General features: G+C 40.9%; 1 protein-coding gene across 1 annotated transcript in view; it reads left to right on the top strand.

The window, feature by feature from the left end:
• Positions 1-19,584: 19,584 nt before the first annotated feature.
• The window catches only part of GALNTL6 (polypeptide N-acetylgalactosaminyltransferase like 6), a 512,334-nt gene continuing 511,079 nt past the window's right edge, over positions 19,585-20,839 (top strand). The window contains exon 1 of the mRNA XM_075709495.1: positions 19,585-19,713. Coding sequence (XP_075565610.1) covers positions 19,585-19,713 — 129 coding nt within the window. The remainder of the gene's footprint in view (positions 19,714-20,839) is intronic.

Consider the following 20,839-nt stretch of genomic DNA (forward strand, 5'->3'; position numbering starts at 1 on the left):
CTCTACAGAGGGACCTGGACAGGCTGGATCAATGGGTTGAGGCCAACTGTATGAGGTTCAACAAGGCCAAGTGCTGGGTCCTGCACTTGGGTCACAACAACCCCATGCAACGCTACAGGCTTGGGGAAGAGTGGCTGGAAAGCTGCCTGGCCGAAAAGGACCTGGGGGTGTTGGTAGACAGCCGGCTGAACATGAGCCAGCAGTGTGCCCAGGTGGCCAAGAAGGCCAACAGCATCCTGGCCTGTATCAGGAGTAGTGTGGCCAGCAGGAGCAGGGAGGTGATTGTGCCCCTGTACTCGGCGCTGGTGAGGCTGCACCTGGAATACTGAGTTCAGTTTTAGGCCCCTCACCGCAAGAAAGACATTGAGGTGCTGGAGCGTGTTCAGAGAAGGGCAACAAAGCCTGGTGAAGGGTCTGGAGCACAGGCCTTATGAGGAGCGGCTGAGGGAACTGGGGTTGTTTAGCCTGGAGAAAGGGAGGCTTGGGGAGACCTTATTGCTCTCTACAACTACCTGAAAGGAGGCTGTGGTGAAGTGGGTGTTGGTCTCTTCTGCCAAGTAACAAGCAATAGGACAAGAGGACATGGCCTCAAGTTGCACCGGGGGAGATTTAGATTGGATATTGGGAAAAATTTCTTCATGGAGAGGGTTGTGAAGCATTGCAGCAGGCTACCCAGGGAAATGGTTGAGTCACCATTCCTGGAGGGATTTAAAAGACACAAACTCAAATTTAAAATGTAGATGTGGTGCTTAGTGACATGGTTTAGTGATGGACTAGGTTAACAGTTGGACTTAATTTTAAAGGTCTTTTCCAATCTAAATGATTCTATGATTCTATAATAAGGAAGAGTTATTATTACTTGTACTGTTGTTGTAATTTCCACTTTAATTTCTTTTCTGCTTTAATTTACTGTGTATAAATTCTTCGTATAGCTTCTGCAATGCGAAAAAGTATCAAAGAATGTGCTTTGAAGTTCAACATATATCAATGCAGGTGACCCATTAGATTCCCCCATCATCATGGCTTTCTTAAATTGGGACTGGTTGTCCCAGCTTAACACCAAATTATCAGGAAAATATTTCATTACGGCTTTAGGCTTTTTTAGTAAGAATTATCCTTTAATTTAATTTCAGCATTATCAGCTCATGACATGGTATTTTTCCAGACAGAAATGTCATGTTTTAGACACAAAATGTGATTTTTTTTCATATTAGTTGGTTTACTGCCTTTTTCTATATTCAACAGCATAGAGAAAACTGCATGAAAATAAACAGCTTTTTTTTTTCATTCCACCTGATCAAACCAGAAGGGCTGCTGAGGCACTTAGTCCAGAAAGACATGTAAGGAAAAGGAAACTTAATTTTTCAATTAATTTATTTTTCATAGAGATAACTTTTTCTGAAGTATGATTAGAGCTGAAGAAAGAAAAAGAATTGCAAGGAACTAAAAATTTCTGGAAAGCAGCTTCCCAGTTACTATGGAGGAAGGCTTTTAAAAGCCTTCTACAAATTTGGAGTTTCTCTCCAAAGGATCTGTCTGCTACTTCAGATTTGAGAAAACTGAGAGACACTGAGAACATTGGAATATTAAAAGAAGTAAAGTTATTTTCTTTTTCCAGCACAAAGAAAAGCTATAGATGCTTCATAGATGTATAAAGGCAAAAAGGAACATTCTGAGACTGAGACTATTTAGTCATCATATTCTCTAAGGGAAATTACAAAGTGATTAGCAACATGAAGCAGACCCAGGGCATGCAGCCAGGGATTTAACTCCTCAAGTAAGCAAGACATGAGAAGAGGCTATTGCAATGGTAATATTCAAAGTTTCACTGAATGCAGGTATTATTGGAGCATTCAGCCCAACCTCTATAGTAACCGGTCCTTATCTTTGCCAAGATACCCTGTACTGAATCCAAAAATATTCCTGGATAAAGCATGTCTTCCAGAAGAGCATTAGGTGAGTCCACCCATCCTATTAGTAAGGCATTGCAATAGCTAATCTCACTTATAATCCCACTTATTGTTGAAATTGCATGCATTTTCTCATATGAGTTTGTGTGGTTTCAGACTTTCAGTGCCTGTCTCTTAATCTTGTGTTTCCTAAGTGTCATGCACGGTGTTTTCTCCCTGTGAAGGTACTTAGGCACTACTTGAACTACCTCTACTGGTGGTGGCGGCAGAGGGAAAAAAAGCAGCTTGCAAGGTCTCTCACCATAAGGAGTTACTTTGCTACATCCATCAGAAGAGGCACCTAATTACCACCAACATATTTTACCTGGTAATGCTTAAATCTTCTAACTTTATGTAAGCCCATTCTACCATGCATTTTCCACAATGCATTTAACTTCCTTTATCAGATTTCTATATCACGTAAGGTTTAAAGTTTATCTTGATTTATTTTCTATTTCCTTCTTGCTCTTTTTTTATACTGTTAATTACTGTCCTCACATTGCCCTGAACCAGGATGCACTTTTTAATGTACTTCTCATCTCGATAACAGAATTGTTACTGCATGATTCTTGCTCTCTAGCAGCCATCTTATTTTTAAAGAATTTCCAAATGTCTTTTGACATCTTTCTCTTTAAACATTGTTTTCTAACCTGTTTTTCTTATGATGGCCTTCATTTTGGGGAAAATCACTCCTTTGGAAATTTATGTACTAACACAGTTCTTAGTGGCTGGTACTCTGTTCTTTTTCCTTACAGAGAGATTGGTGGCCAGCTGCATTATTGCCATTGGTCTGCAGGTTCTGAAACAATGTCCAGTTCTCTTATTGATTAATCTTTCTGCAACATAATGATGTCCAAATTAAATTAGAATTGCAGTTAAAAGCAGTGTCTTTTGAGCCTGGAAGTTATCTTCTTCATTTAACATTGCTATTATTCTACTATTTGGTATCCTATGTGCTTTAAAATCCAGGTTTTCTTTATGCACATTAGAAAAATTCTTAAGAATTACCTTGTCCTGGTAATATTTTTTAAAAATAAACGTTTTCAAATATTTGTATGATCTTTCCTAATTACCACAGTTTCCTAAATATGCTATTTAAAATTTATTTATTACAGTATTTGTCTAGCACAGACTGACTCCGTCCATCTTTTTTCTTCTTATTATTATTTTTTTTAAACTTCTTGGTAAGCAGCTTATTGGTGACTTTTTAACATTGTAATAATCTGACTTGTTCTGCCAGGTTTCAGGCAATTCCTTTGCTCTTCTCATGAGTCATAACAATTCTTTTCCTTAGCAAAACAACTGGCATTGGTTATATAAGCAGTTTTATATTCCTTGTCAGCTCAGCTGAACTTGTTTGCAATATGCTGAGTAGGAGTTTGCATGACAGTTGTCATCTCAGCACCCTTTTCTCCCTGTTGCTAATGCAACAGCCTCCTTGATGTCCAGCTACTCTCTGAGATCATTAGCTCATTATCATCAGCGGAGATGCAGCCTGTTCTTGTTGTCTAGCCTCCTCTCTTATGGGGATGTTGTACGCTATTTTGCAAAAAGAAATCTTCTACTTTGCACTAGCTATGCAAATAGTAATATGTCTGCAGCACTCGCAATAACAAATTGTGCTGCAAGAATAGCTCTAGAACTTTGCTAATATCCTGAAATCTTCTGCTATTAAAGTAGGTCGCTGATGGCAAAGTGTGTCATTAGAGGCAGCATATAATTTTATAATTCCATGCAATTTACAGTTGCATTTTTACTTTTGCTCCAGGCAATTGGCACAATACCTGTACTTAGTACTGAGAGCCTTCAGTCTCACCTTAGCTGTAGTAATGCTTCCAGCTTTTTTTCTCCAGTCTCTGAAATACTGCGTAAGTAGATACATCTCTTAACTGAAGAGCTTACAAATTAGAAAGGTATATTTTAGTTCAAACAATACTTATGAGGATTGATTCTTCAGAGCTTACTTAACCTCTAACACTAAGACAAATGGAAATTCACTACTAACTGGCAATGTATATTTCAGTAGCTAGTTTTCCCTCATGTTTAAATGAATGGTTTAAATGAAAGGAGGTGGATTGAGGATGATAGGCCAACAGCTATGGATGAAAATGTACTCTGTTAGCATTCTATATCTATCTATATCTATATTCTATATCTGAATAAGAAGTACCCCTTCCAAAATGAGTACAAGATGTGCATGCCAGTTGCACATACAACCTCAAATTTGATAGTCCCCCTAATTGCTAATATACTGAGTGACTCTCATACATACAGATGAACACTTAACACATTTTTGTAGCTCATTTGCCTTTATAAGCATTTTTAAAGGGCACAGCCCTGAAAATTGTATCTCCAGAAATTTGCAGAAGTGGCATCCTGTTACCTCTCTTAAATGAAGAAGAAATTTCATTCCTAGTGTGCTAGTTACCAGCAAAGACACTGTAGAACCTCGGAGGATGCTGTTAATTCTTTATATCACCCATGCAAAACTCGGGAAATATCCAAGGAATCTTCTCCAGATGTAACTAGGAGCTGGTGAAACCAGGGCTCCTCACCTCAAAGAGTGCTCTTTGCCTGCTTTAGGACAAGAAACAACCCACTGTAATTAGACATAAGCAAGTTCTTCTGATAACATGATTTTGAGATGGTTTCAAAGTGAAGGTTCACAAATCCATAACATTTTACTGCCACATGCAACAAGAAGAAGCCTTTTCTCTCAGACATATAGCTCTTGTTTGGTTTATGAGACAGTCATCCTACACCTGCATCAAATAGGCTGGACTGTCTGTGACACTCAGTGGTTCATCCAGAGTAGTAACTCTGTTTCCACAAATTCACAAGCGAAGTAGTAAACTGGTAGGGTTTTTTTCTTTTGACTATCCCCAGTGTGACAAGAAGAGATGTCCTAGGAAGCACCCATTCTCTCTCCTTCTAAGAATAATCTAGCCTGACAGGACATGGGGAGCAGCATTGAGCTTCACTCACGACTTCAGTTTTGATGCTTTTTTTTTTTTTTTTTTTTGCTGTAATGAAACAGCGGTAAATAGCTAGTACAAAATATCCTAGAATTGCTCTTATTTTACATCATTATTTTTTTATTTATATTATTTTAATGTACATCTGAGTGGTAACATTTATAATGCTTAAAAAATAATTTTAAAGAGCAGAACACCTTTCAGTTTTGGAAATGAGATTAAGGCTTCACTAAAAACTGATGTATATGCTGTTTTGTTTTTTAAAATATGCTTGCGAATGGGGAAGAATAGTCTGCTTTATGAAGCTAATTTTGGAGTGATACTTTATCAAAGGAGTGATTTATGCACTTCATCTCAGTTAAGTTGCTTTATACTGAATGATACTTTTCATTGGCATATAAAAATATTTATCTAAAGTCAAAGATGCTGACTGTCCCCAGGACATTTGATTATAGTCTGAAGTCTTTGTGGAATGGTTTTGTATGATTTCCTTTCTGAAATGGGAATTTCCCCCTTGCTGTGGTATACCTATGACATAATCTACATTCAGCAGCAATGAAACTTAATGACTGGCACTCTACGTAAACAACTAGCTATGTCAGTTAATGAAATAGACTCCTTGAAACACTTCTTCAGTTGCAGCTGGGTCTAAGGAATCACTGTTACACAGGGTATGCCGGAACAAAGCATTCCTGTAGGAAGCTGGATGCTCTCACACATTACGTTCCTGACTCTCTCTCAGCAATGTGTAAAGCTCATGCTTTTGGCTCCACCATGGAGCTACCAACTGTAACTGCACCTGCACTGTTGACACTCATCATATGACTTGAATCTGAAACTTAAATGTCTTTATATTACTATCTCTAGCCTACCTATTTGTAGTATAACTTCAGTCATAAGATGTTTTAAAAGCACATGATGTTTTATCGAGAAATAGTTAGGAATAGTAGAAAGATTGCTAAGCTATCAAAAGTAATTATAGTTTGCAAGTTAATGCATTTTTGAGACTTTTTTTAGAAATACAAACATGATGAAAAAAAATTCTTTTAAAGTCTCAGTGAAGCAGCTGGTTTAGTACATTCCTATTCATCAAACAACTCTAACTTTCTGAAGTTCTTTAAATTCATCCTCATTTTCCTATGCTTATGAACTTTTGGTAGTCATAACAATGTGTTTTTTTTACTGAACCATCTCAGTACATATCTCAAAACTCCAGAACTTTGGTCTGCTTTGGTGAAGCTTTTTGATGTTGTTTCCATCTTGAAAACTGTTATATATCATTTATTTCATGTTTCATACTGTGTCATTTCCATGTTAGCCTCAGCTTTTACGTTCTATTGCTGTCTTCTACAAAGGGGATAACTCCTTTGTCACATGCCTGTAAGAAAACAAAATCTTTAAAAAAATAAGCTCAATGCAGTTTGAAATATAACAAAATGATCACACATACTGACATGTTGCATAATACTCATCTCGTGGTATTCCATCAAATAATGACATAGCACAGTTCACATTGTTCGAGTCACTGTGTTTTAGACACAGGTAGTTGAAATGGCAGTTATTAGTTTTAGGACACGCTTTCTATGTATTGGTAAGAATCATCAATCCTTCTATCTGATACAGATTGCTGTGTGTGGACTAATCAAGGAGGATGACTAACCAAGCCTGCCCAGGGTCACCATATTTTGAAATAGATTCTCCTGATCCAAAATACTGGCAACCTATTCGTGAGTCACTTTATGAATTTTCATTTTTCAGAATTTTAATCATTCTGTGACTATGCTATATTAATAAAATAAATGTGCGCAAAGTCTAATTCTGCCCTACTTCAGGCACCCTCTTGATAAGGTAGGCTCTCTGATGTGTAATTTTCTGAAACTTACTGGCATGTAAAATTCCGCTGAACTTCTGTGGAGGTTCAACCATGCAAAATGCCTGGCACTGCAGCCAGAAAAAAAGAGCATTTGAAACCTCGTTAAGCCAGGAACTTTATGGGGTAGATTCCCCCCCAAAACTAGAATTTTCATATGTTTGAATTTGTCATGACATATACTGAGGAACTTTGATGTTTTCCAACTTATTGTCAATGTCCTTATATAGTTACACTGACCAAAACTACTCAGGCGTGTTAGTAATATTGGAAATTATCTTCTGGGGTTACACAGCTAGCTCCCTTCAAAAAATAAGCAAACAAACAAAAATATCTTAAGATCTATTTTGTCTTCCATTTTTGGACCTTTGGTCTGAATCAGCTGAAGAAGAAATAGTAGGCTTGTGTGACTCAGTATGTAGTGAGTGACCCAATACATAGAAGCAACTTTACTGCTTCCCTTAAAAGGCACTCTGACCCAATTTCAGCTTGGTTTCAATAGGGTTTCAGTTGGGTAGAAGCAATGTTTCTCTTTCTGTACTTTGCCTGCTTCGTATTCTGTTCTTTTCCTTTAGCAGCTGACTTGTCAAGGAGATGAAGCAGTTTGAATTGTAAGCATTTTCAAAAGGATCCAGTTTTGAAATACTAATTCTTGAAAGAACTAGACAATTGGAAAACTAGGTAAGACAATGCTCCTGGCCCTTGAGTAGGAGGGGAATACACAGTTTGGAGAGTTTTAGACTTCTTCATAACACTCATTAAGAAGGGAGGGAGGGTTAGCATTAGTCAAATGGATTAAACAAGTTAGTCGAGCCCCTCAGGCTGGAATGGACCCCTGGATCTATCAAGCAAGGTCTCTGCTACTGCATGTAGTCACAATGTTGTTTTTCTAATCATAAAGTTAGTGAGATCATTTTAAACAAATTAAGTTGCTTTCGCCTAACACTTGATGGAATTTTAGTCTGCTAGCTAAAATGTCATTCCCAATTTTCACTATCTTTTTTTTTTTTTTTGGTCATTTAATGTATCATCTTGTCCCCAACTATACTAAACTCAGTTTCACCTTTATTATTCTAGCCATCAAAGTCATCTAGCTCTTCCTATATAACATTCTAATCTTCTCCTTTATTGCTGATGACTCTCAAAATGTCATTAGCATATACCTACTTTTTGTGCCAACATCACTAACATAATATTCAACAGCATTTTTCCCCAAGACCAATGCTTGACCAGCCTCTACAAGAACTGAATTTTACACAGTGAGGACAGATTTATTTAAAAAAAAAGGAATGTATATTAAATTATAATCTGAAATAGTGCATACCCCCTAAAGACACAAGTATATTTCTCAGTCAACTTGACTGAGTACAGTCAGAAGTTCAAGAATGGAGCTGAAGTAAAATGAAAATACCAAATAACTCATGTCAGTAACAGAAAGTGCTTCTAAATACAGGTCTATATGCAGATGGCATCCTTTCCTTTCATAATGGCATTGAATATGGGATATTGATTAACTTTTTTTTTCTCTGTACAGAACCTCAAGAGACCGGAAGAAATTTTTCAGCTTCAAATTCCAATTAGCCTGTGCTAGGAATAATGTTTTGACTGACACAAGGCTGACCAAACACTGATGTAGTGCTGCATTATTAATCACCAAAACTAGGTAAGCTTGGCTGAGGCCCTTTCCCTTCTTGAGAATTTTTTCCCATTGTCTTATGCACTGACAACATAAACTTATTACCAAATAGATAGGTGCAGTCTTTCTGAAAAGTAGGTGGTATAGATGTGCCCCTGTAACTGTATTTATGCAATTATGTTTGCCAAACCTATCATGAAAACCACTTATAGCAGTGAAAGCATGTTTTCTACATGCTGCCTGTGAGCATCTCCTGCAAAACATGCTTCTCTAATATGATTTTAGGATACTTCCCAAGAAGATGTTCAAACAGGTATGCTTAAGCAGCTTTTCAAGTGTAGATGCATAAACATGATCAAAAACTGTGTATTAAAAGCTGTTGGAACACCAGCTAAGCAAAATACAGAAGAATCTTTCTTGTGAAAGGATGGGGTGTTGGTTACAAAACAGATTTGCATTCATAGTGAAGACAGGTCCTTAGGTGCAGCAACCTAAGTCAGCAATTACATGATAACGGATATAAGCAGGGTGGTTGACGCATGCACAATGGCAGGTCCATCTTCACTCAAAACCAGACATAAGCAGTGCTCAGAAAGCTCTTTAAACACTGTGGGGTTTTTTTCCCCCCTCTTCATCAATAAAATTTGTGCCTCTTCGCAAGATATAAGAGTATGTGTCATTGTTATTCATGGAAACTGTCAGGCTTTTTAACTCCGTTGAGAAACATGAAGAGTGAATGACAGATGGGGACCGCTATCTTGGCAAGGAAGTTCTCTGCTAGGAAAATGCCATGGTATGAGACCTGAAAGAAAGAAAAGACGACAATTTAACTTGTTCTTATACATGAAAGTAATCTGAAAAGAGGCATTTCGTTGTGAAGTACCCTGAGATGCTGCAGTATTTTAACTCCTATGTGTTTAGGCTGAAACTGTCTTCAGTCCTGCCCTTAGAAGACAAATGGTCTTGAAAAGCTTAAAACATATCAGTTAGGCTTAATACTGCTAATGCCAACCAGCTGCTCTGGTGGCTTCCAGAAGACAGGAAAGCATTTAAATCAGGTGTGATAGCTTGAGAACTAGAGCTTTAAGATTTTATAAGAAACTTCAAAATCCCTACCAATTGTTGAGGTGTTCAAAGTGTAGTGACTCTTTATCTTGATAAGTGCTTTGTATGGTACATTTTCACATGTCCATTGCATGCTCTACAGGTCGGGGACCTGTATCAGGGCAATTACCTCTAATATTTTACATCTACATTCACAATGTGCCAATGTCCTCAATACAAGGTCACTTAAAGCATGGGAAGGACATAAGTGAAAAACACTGCTCAATTAAGTATGCGAGTATGTGAGAATACAGGTGGACAGGGATGGAGGCTGATGGCCTTTCTGATGGCCAAAAGGAAAAACTGAAAAAGAAAATTCATTTTGGGCTAAACAAAAGCCCTCACAGACACTGAAATGGAGCACTTGCTTTGAATTTTGTTTAAAAAGATCTTAGGCTTTTTTCTTATTTCAAATTTTAAAAGTTACCTTACAGTGGTCATGTTTTATTTTTTCTTTTTAGGGTTCTTCTTTGGTTGTTGTTCAGTTTGTAATCCATCCATTTGCTTCAACATCAATGCAAATTCTGGTTTGTTTCATTGAATAGAATCTATAATTATAGCAGAAATCTTTTTCCTAATTTTTTTCTCCCTCCTCTAGTTATATATAAAATTACAGATGCATGTACCTGGAAAAAGTTCTAGAGAATTTGGGATTTACTACTTGACAGACTTCATTAATCACTTCATAAAGAGCTGTTAACATTAGCTATTCTTAAATTTATCATTAACTTCAGTGATGAAAGTTTTTTGAAAATCCATTTGGCTCTATTCTTAGCTATTTTTTATCCTTGAACATGGAATGATCCTTTTGATATTGTATTAAGTGACTAAAATTATCTCCCCAAGGTGTGGAAGGCCCTCTATATCCTAGCTATAAAAAAAATGTTTCCTCTAAATAATTAGGGGGAAAAAATTCTAAGCTACATTTGCTAAGATTAGGCATTACCATGGAACAATGTTTCTGTTTCAGAACATTAGCTTTTTTTAAAAAATAAGTTTGTCAAGCCACACAAAAGAGTACTCTTTTATTGCCTGTAGCATGATTCACCTCTCATTTACTTCGCATTGCTGTAGCTAAAATGAAGCTGTTCTTGTTCTCACTTTAAGCAAAAACTTCAAGCCAGATACATGTGTTCAAGAGCTCTAACTCCAAAGTGAAAGGACAGGACAGAATGCTTATTGATTCACATTACAGCAGCAGAGGATGTTATTGGCTTTCCCCACATACATTTCAGTGTTGGCTAAGGACTATCATCTCTCAAGTTAACTTATTGCAGTTCTAGCACCTGGTGCTGCTTCTGACTATTTGGAAGCAAAACAAGATTTAGAAACATACAGTAAACTGGGTATTTTGAAACAACAGATTCGTGGATATTTTAACACCAGAAGTTGCCAGCTCTCACAAATATTCATAAAAGGAATAAGCATGTGCTCATGGAAATGTCCACAGATTTGTTAATACTGTCCCTGCCCTCAGTTTCCTGATAGTTATTGTCTTGGTTTTTACTCAGGTGTCATGGTTTAGCCCCAGCCAGCAACTAAGCACCACGCAGCCTCTTGCTCACTCCCCCTGCCCCGATGGGATGGGGGAGAGAATTGGAGGAGTAAGAGCAAGAAACACTCCTGGCTTGAGATAAGAACAGTTTAATAATTGAAATAAAGTAAAATAGTAATGATAAATAATAACAATATAATAATAAAATAATATACAAAGCAAGTGATGCACAGTGCAATTGCTCACCACCCGCTGACCGATACCCAGCCACTCCCCAAGCAGCGATCACTGCTCCCCAGCCAACTCCCCCCAGTTTATATACTGAGCATGATGTCATATGGTATGGAATAGCCCTTTGGCCAGTTGGGGTCAGCTGTCCTGGCTGTGCCCCTCCCAGCTTCTTGTGCACCTGGCAGAGCATGGGAAGCTGAAAAGTCCTTGACTAGCATAAGCAGTACTTAGCAACAACTAAAACATCAGTGTGTTATCAACATTCTTCTCCTACTAAATCCAAAACACAGCACTGTGCCTGCTACTAGGAAGAAAATTAACTCTATCCCAGCCAAAACCAGGACATCAGGGTATAAGGAGAAAAAAGAAAAAAAGAAAACCAAACCAAGAAAACACCCCAAATCAAATGGAAAAAACCCTCAGCTTCTTTACATCGAGGGTCACTTAGATTGATGTTACATTTTTTTTATATCTGATGGCCATTAATACTTTATTTTCTCACCTTTGTGCTAATATGAAATTCATTGAAATTATAGGGTTTTTTTTCAAAGTTTTCAATAAGCTTTTGATGAAGGTCTTTGGTTAGTTTTATCTTTATTTCCTTCATAATATTCAGTGATGTCTGTATTTGTTATGTTTGATCCTTTAATGTATTCTGAGTCCTGTTCAATATCTTATGCACCTGAATGAAGTCTGAGACTGAAAAGACAACTTGTGATATCTGAATTGTAACAGCCAACAAAATCTTCCAGTTCTCATGATGGCTATTTTGAAACGTGGATAACAACTTCCATGGAAAATACTAAATATCTGGTTAGTGGGATTACAGATTAACCTGACAGTAACTATTGGTTATTTAATAGGCACTTTTCTGAGTGGCATTCCAGTCCTTTACGTTATACCTTTGGTTGGCTTATCTCTAGTCTTCAACATTTGCATGTAAAATGTGAAATATGTTAAGCATTAAAAAGCAGAAAAAACTCTTACTAATACCCCTTAGAAAAAATACTTTCTAATATAAAGTATTTATCTTGAGCCTTGTTTCTTTCAGCATTTATTTTCTTACTTGAATATGGTGGAATCAATATTGCAAATCACATTCACACAGCTCATCAGAAATCATTGGATTTGGTGATTATAATTTTAAATAAAATGACATTTTCTCCTTAATGATGGAGCAATACATAGTCATTAGAATCCAGGTTATGTAATTGCTGGGTTGCACCCAGAATGCATAAAACCATCATCTTGCCTTCTATGGCATCTGTGATGCCTTTCTACAGTACACAATGCAATTCAGTGCAGTAACGTAGTATAAATGTGCTACTTCTTACTTGCTTCATGTTATTATATTTATTTATACTAGAAATTTGCACTGATGGAACTGGAGCTGTCAGCATTATGATCTTCATTTACATTCTCTTTGACAGATTCCCCATCTTCGAATCTGAAGAAAGTATTTATACAGCATTTGTTGTCCTAGGTATACTTCACAGAAATTAAGTCAACTGTTGGTGAGTTAGGGATATACTACATGTTATTAGCATTGAACTGTTAGTAGCAAACCAATGTTTTAGTTTGCTTGCTTTTCAACAGGGAGAGGAAAAGGTGCATGCCATTACAGTGTTTGAGGTGACATGAGGTCTCTGTGTAAGCCACTAAAGTGACTTTCTTCCTACCTCAAGGATGTGTAACGTACCCTAGGGAATGACAGGAAGGCATGGCGAGGGTTTGGGGCATGTGGAGCTCAGCTGGCTGGGAGTGCATGGAAGATGACAGAGATACAACCTGGTGCCATCTCATCCATTCATCCCTTTACATGGTTAACTGAAAGAAATGATTCCCAGTGCTGGACCTGGGCTTGGTCTTGGAAAGAACTGTTTGGAGCAGCCCAGAACAAAACTGGAGGCAAATGAGGAACTAAGAAACGCGGAGCTCCCTCTAGCCCATTCTCCTGTCCTATTTATCAGTGTAGATGTCTCCGTTGGCGATGCCTTTAGTGAGAAATCAGAACTGAAGGTGACATCTGCTACCTTTTGATATATTCTGCACATTTTACAAATTTGGTGAGATGAGACTTTCAATCGTGTTAAGGAAGCTTTGCAGAATGTGCTGCTTTACTTCCAGTAATATAAAGTTATTTGAGATCCAGCCTGGATCAGGTTTTGTGATGAGAGTGTGAAGGCACTGTGTATTATCAGACAAAGGAAACTCAGATGTGAAAAGAGTAATGTTGATGTGAGTAATGTGATGTTACTAGACACTTGGAAAATATATAGCAAGCTTTCTGAAACGGGCCAGAGAGAAGACCGAAAAGGAGGGTTGATCTTCGAAAAAGCTGAATGCTTTTCCTAGCTAACACAGAGCTGAGTTTGTTCTGTTCTTGCAAAGTTAATATATTGCTTCTGTTTGTTGAAAAAGATGATCTAAAAGATCTAAAAGAAGATAACTTTTTTTTTCATCCAACTTCCTGCGAATGCCATGTTCCTGCACCATATTTAGGTCCAAATTACTGTGGATTTTTGTGAAAGGAAGAATAAGAAACTGTTTTTCCTGACATCAGTGTTTTATGATTACTGAGCTATTTAGAAATATTTGACATTGTACTGATTTTCTTTCTCAAAATAAACTTTTCTGATTACCCTTACATTTCAGTGATTTCTTTTGTGCAGTAGTGAATCTGCAGCTTGTGAGGTAACTGGCAAAAAGTCTGATCCATCAGCATTTTTGTTTGCTTTCTTGACTTTGTAGTGGCACAGCAACAATGAAGAAGCAATCATCCATCATCCAGCTAGTCAAACAGAATGAAGACTTGAAAGTGGAAATAATTCATGGCGTTAGCATTACTCATTTAACTTCTATGTGACTTTTACTGGAGCAATAGGGTTTTTTTCAGAATTTAAACCAAACTTTATAGTTCTGGAATAGGAATTTCATTATATTCTAAATGCCAAAGATATTGGGGGGGACTTCCCCAATAATCTTTTCATATGACTTAGTTCTTTCCATTGCTATTAAACTTTTTATTTAAGGTAATGGACCCTTAAGTGTACTACAACTAGAAAATCTCCACCAGCTAAAAAGAAGAGATCTTCAGATTTACAACTACTTCGATTTTAGTAAATGCTTGTTGTATACTTCTCAAGTAAATTTTCTGGCTCTATGCAATATTGCCAAACCTAGTAACTTAAAAAATACAAGTCAGGATCCAAAAATTTTGATAAAAGGAACTTCTCCTGAGTTTCTCTCTGGGGACCGAATTTCTGTATTTCCTATATGAGTAGGAGGGCTCCTAGCTTTCCCTTTCAGCTGAAATTCTCAGTTAACTTTGAGAACAGAGTTTGATTTTAAGAAAAACCCAACAAATGAGATTTACAAAAAATATTTCCGCAGTTAGCAGCAGTATAAATATGCGATGATGATTTTGAAACTTGATGACAAAACTGGAGACAGAGGAGGCCAAAATTACTTAGAAACAGAAGGTCAATAAAAAACTGTTACATGTATTGTTATTTATAGCCAGAGTCTATATATAAATGAGCATTTCAGTTTTTGAGGTGAATATGTTGAAACTTTTCTCTGCAGAATACATTGAATATATATGTTCTCTGTGGGAGTCTGGCGGATCTTGGATTTTGAACTTTTGTAGAAGAGTACTTTCCTATCACATTGGATTTCCATTTCTATTTCTAGAATGCTACCAGCGTCATGCCTTTCGCTTGAGATTTTGGTTGATCTTAAGACAAGTGATACAGAGAGAGGGTGTGGGGTGCTGTGAGGGACCCTTGGAGGTCTGAGGATGAAAACCAGCTATGATAAAAGCATGTCAGTCCGCTAAATACTAGAATCGCCAATTGTTGGCACCTCTGTTTCAGATCTGGGTTGTACTAGTAGAAGAACAGACCCCTTTGCCCCTCTTCCTGCCTTTGGGAGTGGTTTGCAATGCTACGTGTTGTCTCTAGCTAAGGCGACTGCAACAAAACATGGGAACAGATCTGGTCATTTTACATCCCAAGTTACCTGGAGGTAAATACTGTAATCAAAGCAAACTCCCATTCCATTACTTTTATTCACTCTTTTATATGGCAATATTACACACGGTTAATCATCATTTTACTAGATTCATTCTCTGTTGAGAACACATCAACCTCTGCTGTTTGTAACAGTGAACACGCAGGTGGGTACTTTATCTTTCATGTGAGTGCAGAGTTTGGCTCCTGCGATACATGCACTTCATAGTGCTTGTCCTGCATGAAGAGTATTGATTAGCCATGAGCTGGAGTTTCTTTTGAGTAATTCTTATATGTAAAGCTGTGATCTCAAAAAATGCACCTCACAGGCTGTCTGAGTTCAGCTTCTAGGTTTGAAACGCATGGCTGAACAGCTCTCATAGTCATCTCGCTTGGTAGCTCTCATCCCTGCTAGGGTGCTTTACACTCTGCTCTGATTTTCTGACCTAGGTCGTATCAGAAGTCTTGGTGGAACTTTTGACTTAGGAGGACATTCTGGTAGCAGGAATGAAAATATGTCCCCAATACACTAAATTGTGGTGCCAAGGTGTGCACATTTTCAGAATGTACCTCTTTCATTCTTTTTCATATATGACTTGAGATGTCAAACAGCAAATACTTGAAGGCTTGAATGTGTTCCCACTGAAGAAACTGTATATTCTGCAGCTCTACTACAAGTTCTTCTGGGGCAAGCATATGTTATTGCCACATGCCTTGATCCGTGTTTGCAGCTTTTAACTCACAGAACCGTAAGGCGCTTTTTTTTTTTTTTCTTTTTCCTTCCTTTAAACTACCTTAGCATCTTAAAATTCTGCAATTCTTCTTAGGGCTAGGTGGCTTATGATTGTGTGTAAAAATTATTTGCTGAAAAATGTGCTTTTATTCTTTACAAAGCAGACCTGAATTTGCTAGTTGTGGACTATGACCCTTACTACAAAGTCATTCTCAGGATTCAGGAAATTACATTGAATTTCATCTGCTGGGAGTGAATGTCTGCATTCACTTCGATCTGCAGAGAAGGACTTAACCAGCATGCTATGGAATCCCAGTACGCAACATCTCCTAAACCTTTCCTGCCAGTAGTCCTACTTTTTCTATACAATTATTATATGATCTCATAGCAATCATTTCTATACTTAGGATGGTTCCCGCTATTATGCTTCTCACACTGAGTGGAAGAACATCAGGGCTGAATCCCTTCAGACAAAAAGGCAGCTGAGTCAAAATCTTCTATATGCTGGGTAAGTGTCCTAACCCTGGATGACGAGCTAAAAAAAGTAAGTGGAATTTCTGACAAGATCAATGCTTTTTGGTTTTGTGAATACTTCTAATCTTTTGGTAGACTCAGGTCTTGAATACAAACCCAAATTTTAAAAATTTGATTGAAATGAATACCTTATTGGTTAGCTGCAACAATCAAAAAGTGTAACCGTTTGCGTAGCCCTTTTGGCGGTCTTCCACGACATCCTTATAGCCTGGCAGGGGTGAAAAGAAAATAATGAAGTATATCCTTTGCCACTAAGACAACAGAGCAAAGCCTTGCACATGACACTCTTCTAAGCAAGAATAGTTTACGTAGGTCTTGCAACTATCAGGGTGAGTGCAAGATTGTCTGGAAACTACAAAGAGAGTAAAGTATCAACAGCTCACTCTCAAATGTGGGAGGATACATTTTGTACAGCTCTGCAAGGATCTGTCCTGCATCTGAACATGTTGAAGTTCTCGCTAACAGTCTGGACTACAGAATAGAAATTGTTTATTAAATTTGTATATGACAGTGGAAGATAGGCTTAAATTCAAAGTGATTTTGACAAACTGGATAAATATTTTGGAAAAAAATGATGATAGTCAATAGAGACAGTGCAAAAGGGAGAACTATTCAGCCATAGAGATAGAAATAGGAACAATGAATTAGGTGGTAGTTAATTCTAGGGAAACAAAACCAACTAGAGATTAAATTGCATCACAAAATTGTCATTAGTTAACAGCCTTCTGCTATTACAACCAAAGCCTGCATTCCACACGGACGCATGGAAAAAGAGTATACGCTGTGACACGTGCACAATTATCCTTCTTTTCTTATAAACATTTATAAGTTCCCAAGTAGCACATTACGCCCAGCTTTGGACATTGCACTGCAAGAAAGATACAAATCAGTTGAAGACAGTCCTTGATGAAAGCAGTAAGAGACATCAGCTGTTGCGATGTCCCGAAGTGCCTGTGGAACAGTATCTGGAAGTGGGCTTCAAGTATGTAAAGACTGAGGGGAATACTCTGCAATCACAGCAAGGAAGATTCAAGTTAAACGTTAAGGAAAAGTTTGTGACTGCAAGTCGGAACAGATTGCCTGAGGAGGCTGTAGTGGTGCTATCGCTGGAGGACTTCAGAACGGGTTAGACAAACACTTGTCAAGAATGACATAGATGGAGCTGATCACGCCTTGGGGCAGAGCCATGGAGGAGCTGACCTCGCAAGGTCCCTTCCAGTCCTACTTTTATGTGAAGAGCATTATGCTGTTTCCTCCCACCCCACCTTCAGCGTTCAGAGTTCTTCTGTTCCTCCCACAAGCTTTCCTTTATCTCCAGCTTCTCTCCTAAAAATAACCTTTAACTGCCTCTTTTACTGTTTTATGCATGTGTAGGAAACGCTTTCTGCACAAGACAGTTCTGTGGATGGACAAGATCGATCTCACCTATGGAAAAGGACAAGATTACTTCTCACCATTTGTAGAGAAGCACTTTGGTTACAGAAAGAGGGTTCTCACTGCAGGATTTAGACCTAGATGTTCAGAAATATTTTAGCCACCAACAGAAATATGGACCGTAATTGAAGTGATAGCTGTTTATACGCAGGGCAGAAAAAAAGGCAGTTAGATACACCCTTGTCTTTCAAAATTCATTCTAGACACATTAACGTTACAAGCCTGGTACGCATTTTCCCACCGTTTGATGCGATGAGGCTGAAAGGGCGCTAGGTCCTGGTAAGCTTGACCTACGCATCCTCCTGTTTTGCAGAGAGGAGTTAGTTGGAGAAGACAGGATAATTGCCGTGCGCGGTCAGAGCGAGCGGCTGAACTCGGACCAGAAGCCCAAAACGGGTCTGATGCAACAAGCAGGGTAGAGCCGACGACCGGAGCGACGTGGCTTTGAACATCTCCTCCCCCCGGTGCTGCTCCCGAAGCGGGGGGTGACCTCTGCCCCCCGCGCTGCGGGGAAGCCAGGGGCTGGCGGGGCTGGCGGCCGGGCGGCGCGGGAAGCGCGGCGCTGCGGGGGGAGCCCGGGGAGGGGAGCGCCCGGGTACCGCCCGGCGCAGCGGGCCGCGCCGCCGGACAGGGAGCCGCCCGCGGGCTCTCAGCGCGGTTCCCCCCGCGTTTCACGCAGCGCCGTGGAGGACGGACCGGAACGGGAATTGCAAGCCCCGTCCCCGGTGCGCGGCGGCGGCGGCGGCGGCACCGGCACCGCCCGGCTCCGGCCCGCGGTCCCCGCGCCGGGGGCCGCCCCCGCGGGGCTGCTCTGGCCGAGTCGCCCTCCGGCGCGGACAGGCGCGGAGCCGGGGATGGCACCCGCGGGGCGGCCGGGATGAGGGGCCCGGCGCTGCCTCCCGGCCCGGCCGCCGCACGTGCTGGCGGGGGGCGCGGGGGGCGGCCCCTCCTCGCCCGCCCCCCCGGCGCGCAGGGGCGCGCTGTGCCGCGGCACCAGCCTCTGCCCTCCTCTCCTATTATTATTATTTTTTTTTTTTTTAATTTAAACTCTTGCTTCGCAAATTGCGCGTGATGAGCTCATGATGCCGCGCCCCCCCGCCCCGGGCCCGGGCAGGCAGGGGGGCGGGAGGGGGACGTGAGGGGGGCGGGCGCGGCCCCAACGCTCCGCGGCGCCCGGGAGGCGGGGGCGCTCTCTGGGGCCAGCGCTGTTTACCGGACTCGGGTTGCGTGGTTTTGGGTTTTTTTTTTTTTTTTTTACCTTTTTTTGAAAAATCATATTTTTTGCTCCCCCCCCGCCTAGCTGTGCGCTGAGCTGCTCGCCGCCCCGTGCGCAGGTGGATCCATGCGCTCCCCCGGGAGCGGCCCCGCCGCCGCGCAGCGCCGCGCCGGGGCGGGGGGAGCGGCCGCCAGCTCCGGCCCCGCCGCCGCCGCCGCCGCCGCCGCGGGGGGCGGCCCCGCCCGGGCACGGGGTGGGCGGTGGTGAGCGGGCGGGCGGGCGAAGTTTCTCCGCGGCGGCGGGCCCCTCCGAGCGACGGCGGGGAGGGAAGGACCTGGCCCCGCGGTGCTGGGGTAGCCGCTGCCGCTGCCGCCGCCAGAGCAGCCCGGCGTTGGCCATGAAGAGGAAACAGAAGAGGTTTCTGCAAATGACGCTGCTCTTCACCGCGGCTCTGATTTTCCTGCCTGACGTCGGCCTCTGGTCTCTCTACAAGGAAAAGCACCTGGTGAAGCCCGCCGAGCCGCAGGTAGGTGCGAAGCCACCCGGGAGCGCTGCTCCGCGGTGCCGCGCTGCGCCGGGCGGGCGGGGGGCGTGGGGGGGGGCTGCCGCCTCTCGGGGCGCGGCCCCGGCGCTCGCCCCTCCGGGGCTGCGGGGGGTGCGGGCGCCGGCGCGGTGCGGAGCGGAGAGCGGGAGCGGAGCGGAGCGGAGCGGAGCGGGGAGCGGGAGCACATGCGCTTGCCCGGCCTCCGCGCTGGAGGGAGAAAGTTGTGGGCGAATACATGAGCCCGCCGGCTCGGGTTTCCCCGGGAAGGGCAAGGGTGAGCGGTCCCAGCAGCTGGCTGTGAAATTAGGAGGACGTGGGATTTTGCGTGCTTCGTTGGTTAGCCAAGGGTGATGCTGGTCTCTAATTTTCATGACGAGGAGTGGAGTTTTTTTTTCCGGCAACTTTCATTTGTTGGCCGATCTGTAATACTTCTTGAACTGATCTGTGGCTGTATGTCTGCTAGAATTGCTAGGGATCCATCTAGGTAACTAACCGCCTAGATTTTTGGTTTCCTCTTCCTTTCTGTTGAAAACTCGACAGAAGTGACTGACAGTCTTTTTCTCCTCTGAACGTTACTAATGTGACCTGATACAGCTACGCTGTGTGTAACTGCTTGTCAGACGGATGTCACAACGAACTTTTAAATATTTCCAGTTTACAGTCTCATCAATCACTGTTATTAATAACAGTAGTTGACAAAAGCTATTTCTTTTCTTAAGTTATTCTTCAACTCGCTGGGTTTATGCATGGCTCGTAAATCGCAGTATGACCTGCATTAAGTGAAGTTTAGTTTTAGGGAGGAGTTGTAATGCCGTGCTTTAAAAGCCTGCCTGTAATTTACCAAAGCTTCTATTTGTTCTGTTCAACGGTGTTATGCTCCTACACTGTAACTGTCAGTGTAATTTAAATAGAATATAAATATTTCATAGATCATTAGTAAGAAATTATGGGATTGTTTGATATTTTAGCTTGTTTACCACTTGCATAGCCTTCATGTTAGAGTGTATTAGCATCGTGTATCATTTTAGTGTATTAGTAGTCTTAATTTCAAGGGTCATCACCCATGTATATAATGCACTTTCCACATACCAAATGTATTTAAGTCAAC

This window comes from Pelecanus crispus, chromosome 4, assembly GCF_030463565.1.
Source record: "Pelecanus crispus isolate bPelCri1 chromosome 4, bPelCri1.pri, whole genome shotgun sequence".
Lineage (NCBI taxonomy): Eukaryota > Metazoa > Chordata > Aves > Pelecaniformes > Pelecanidae > Pelecanus > Pelecanus crispus.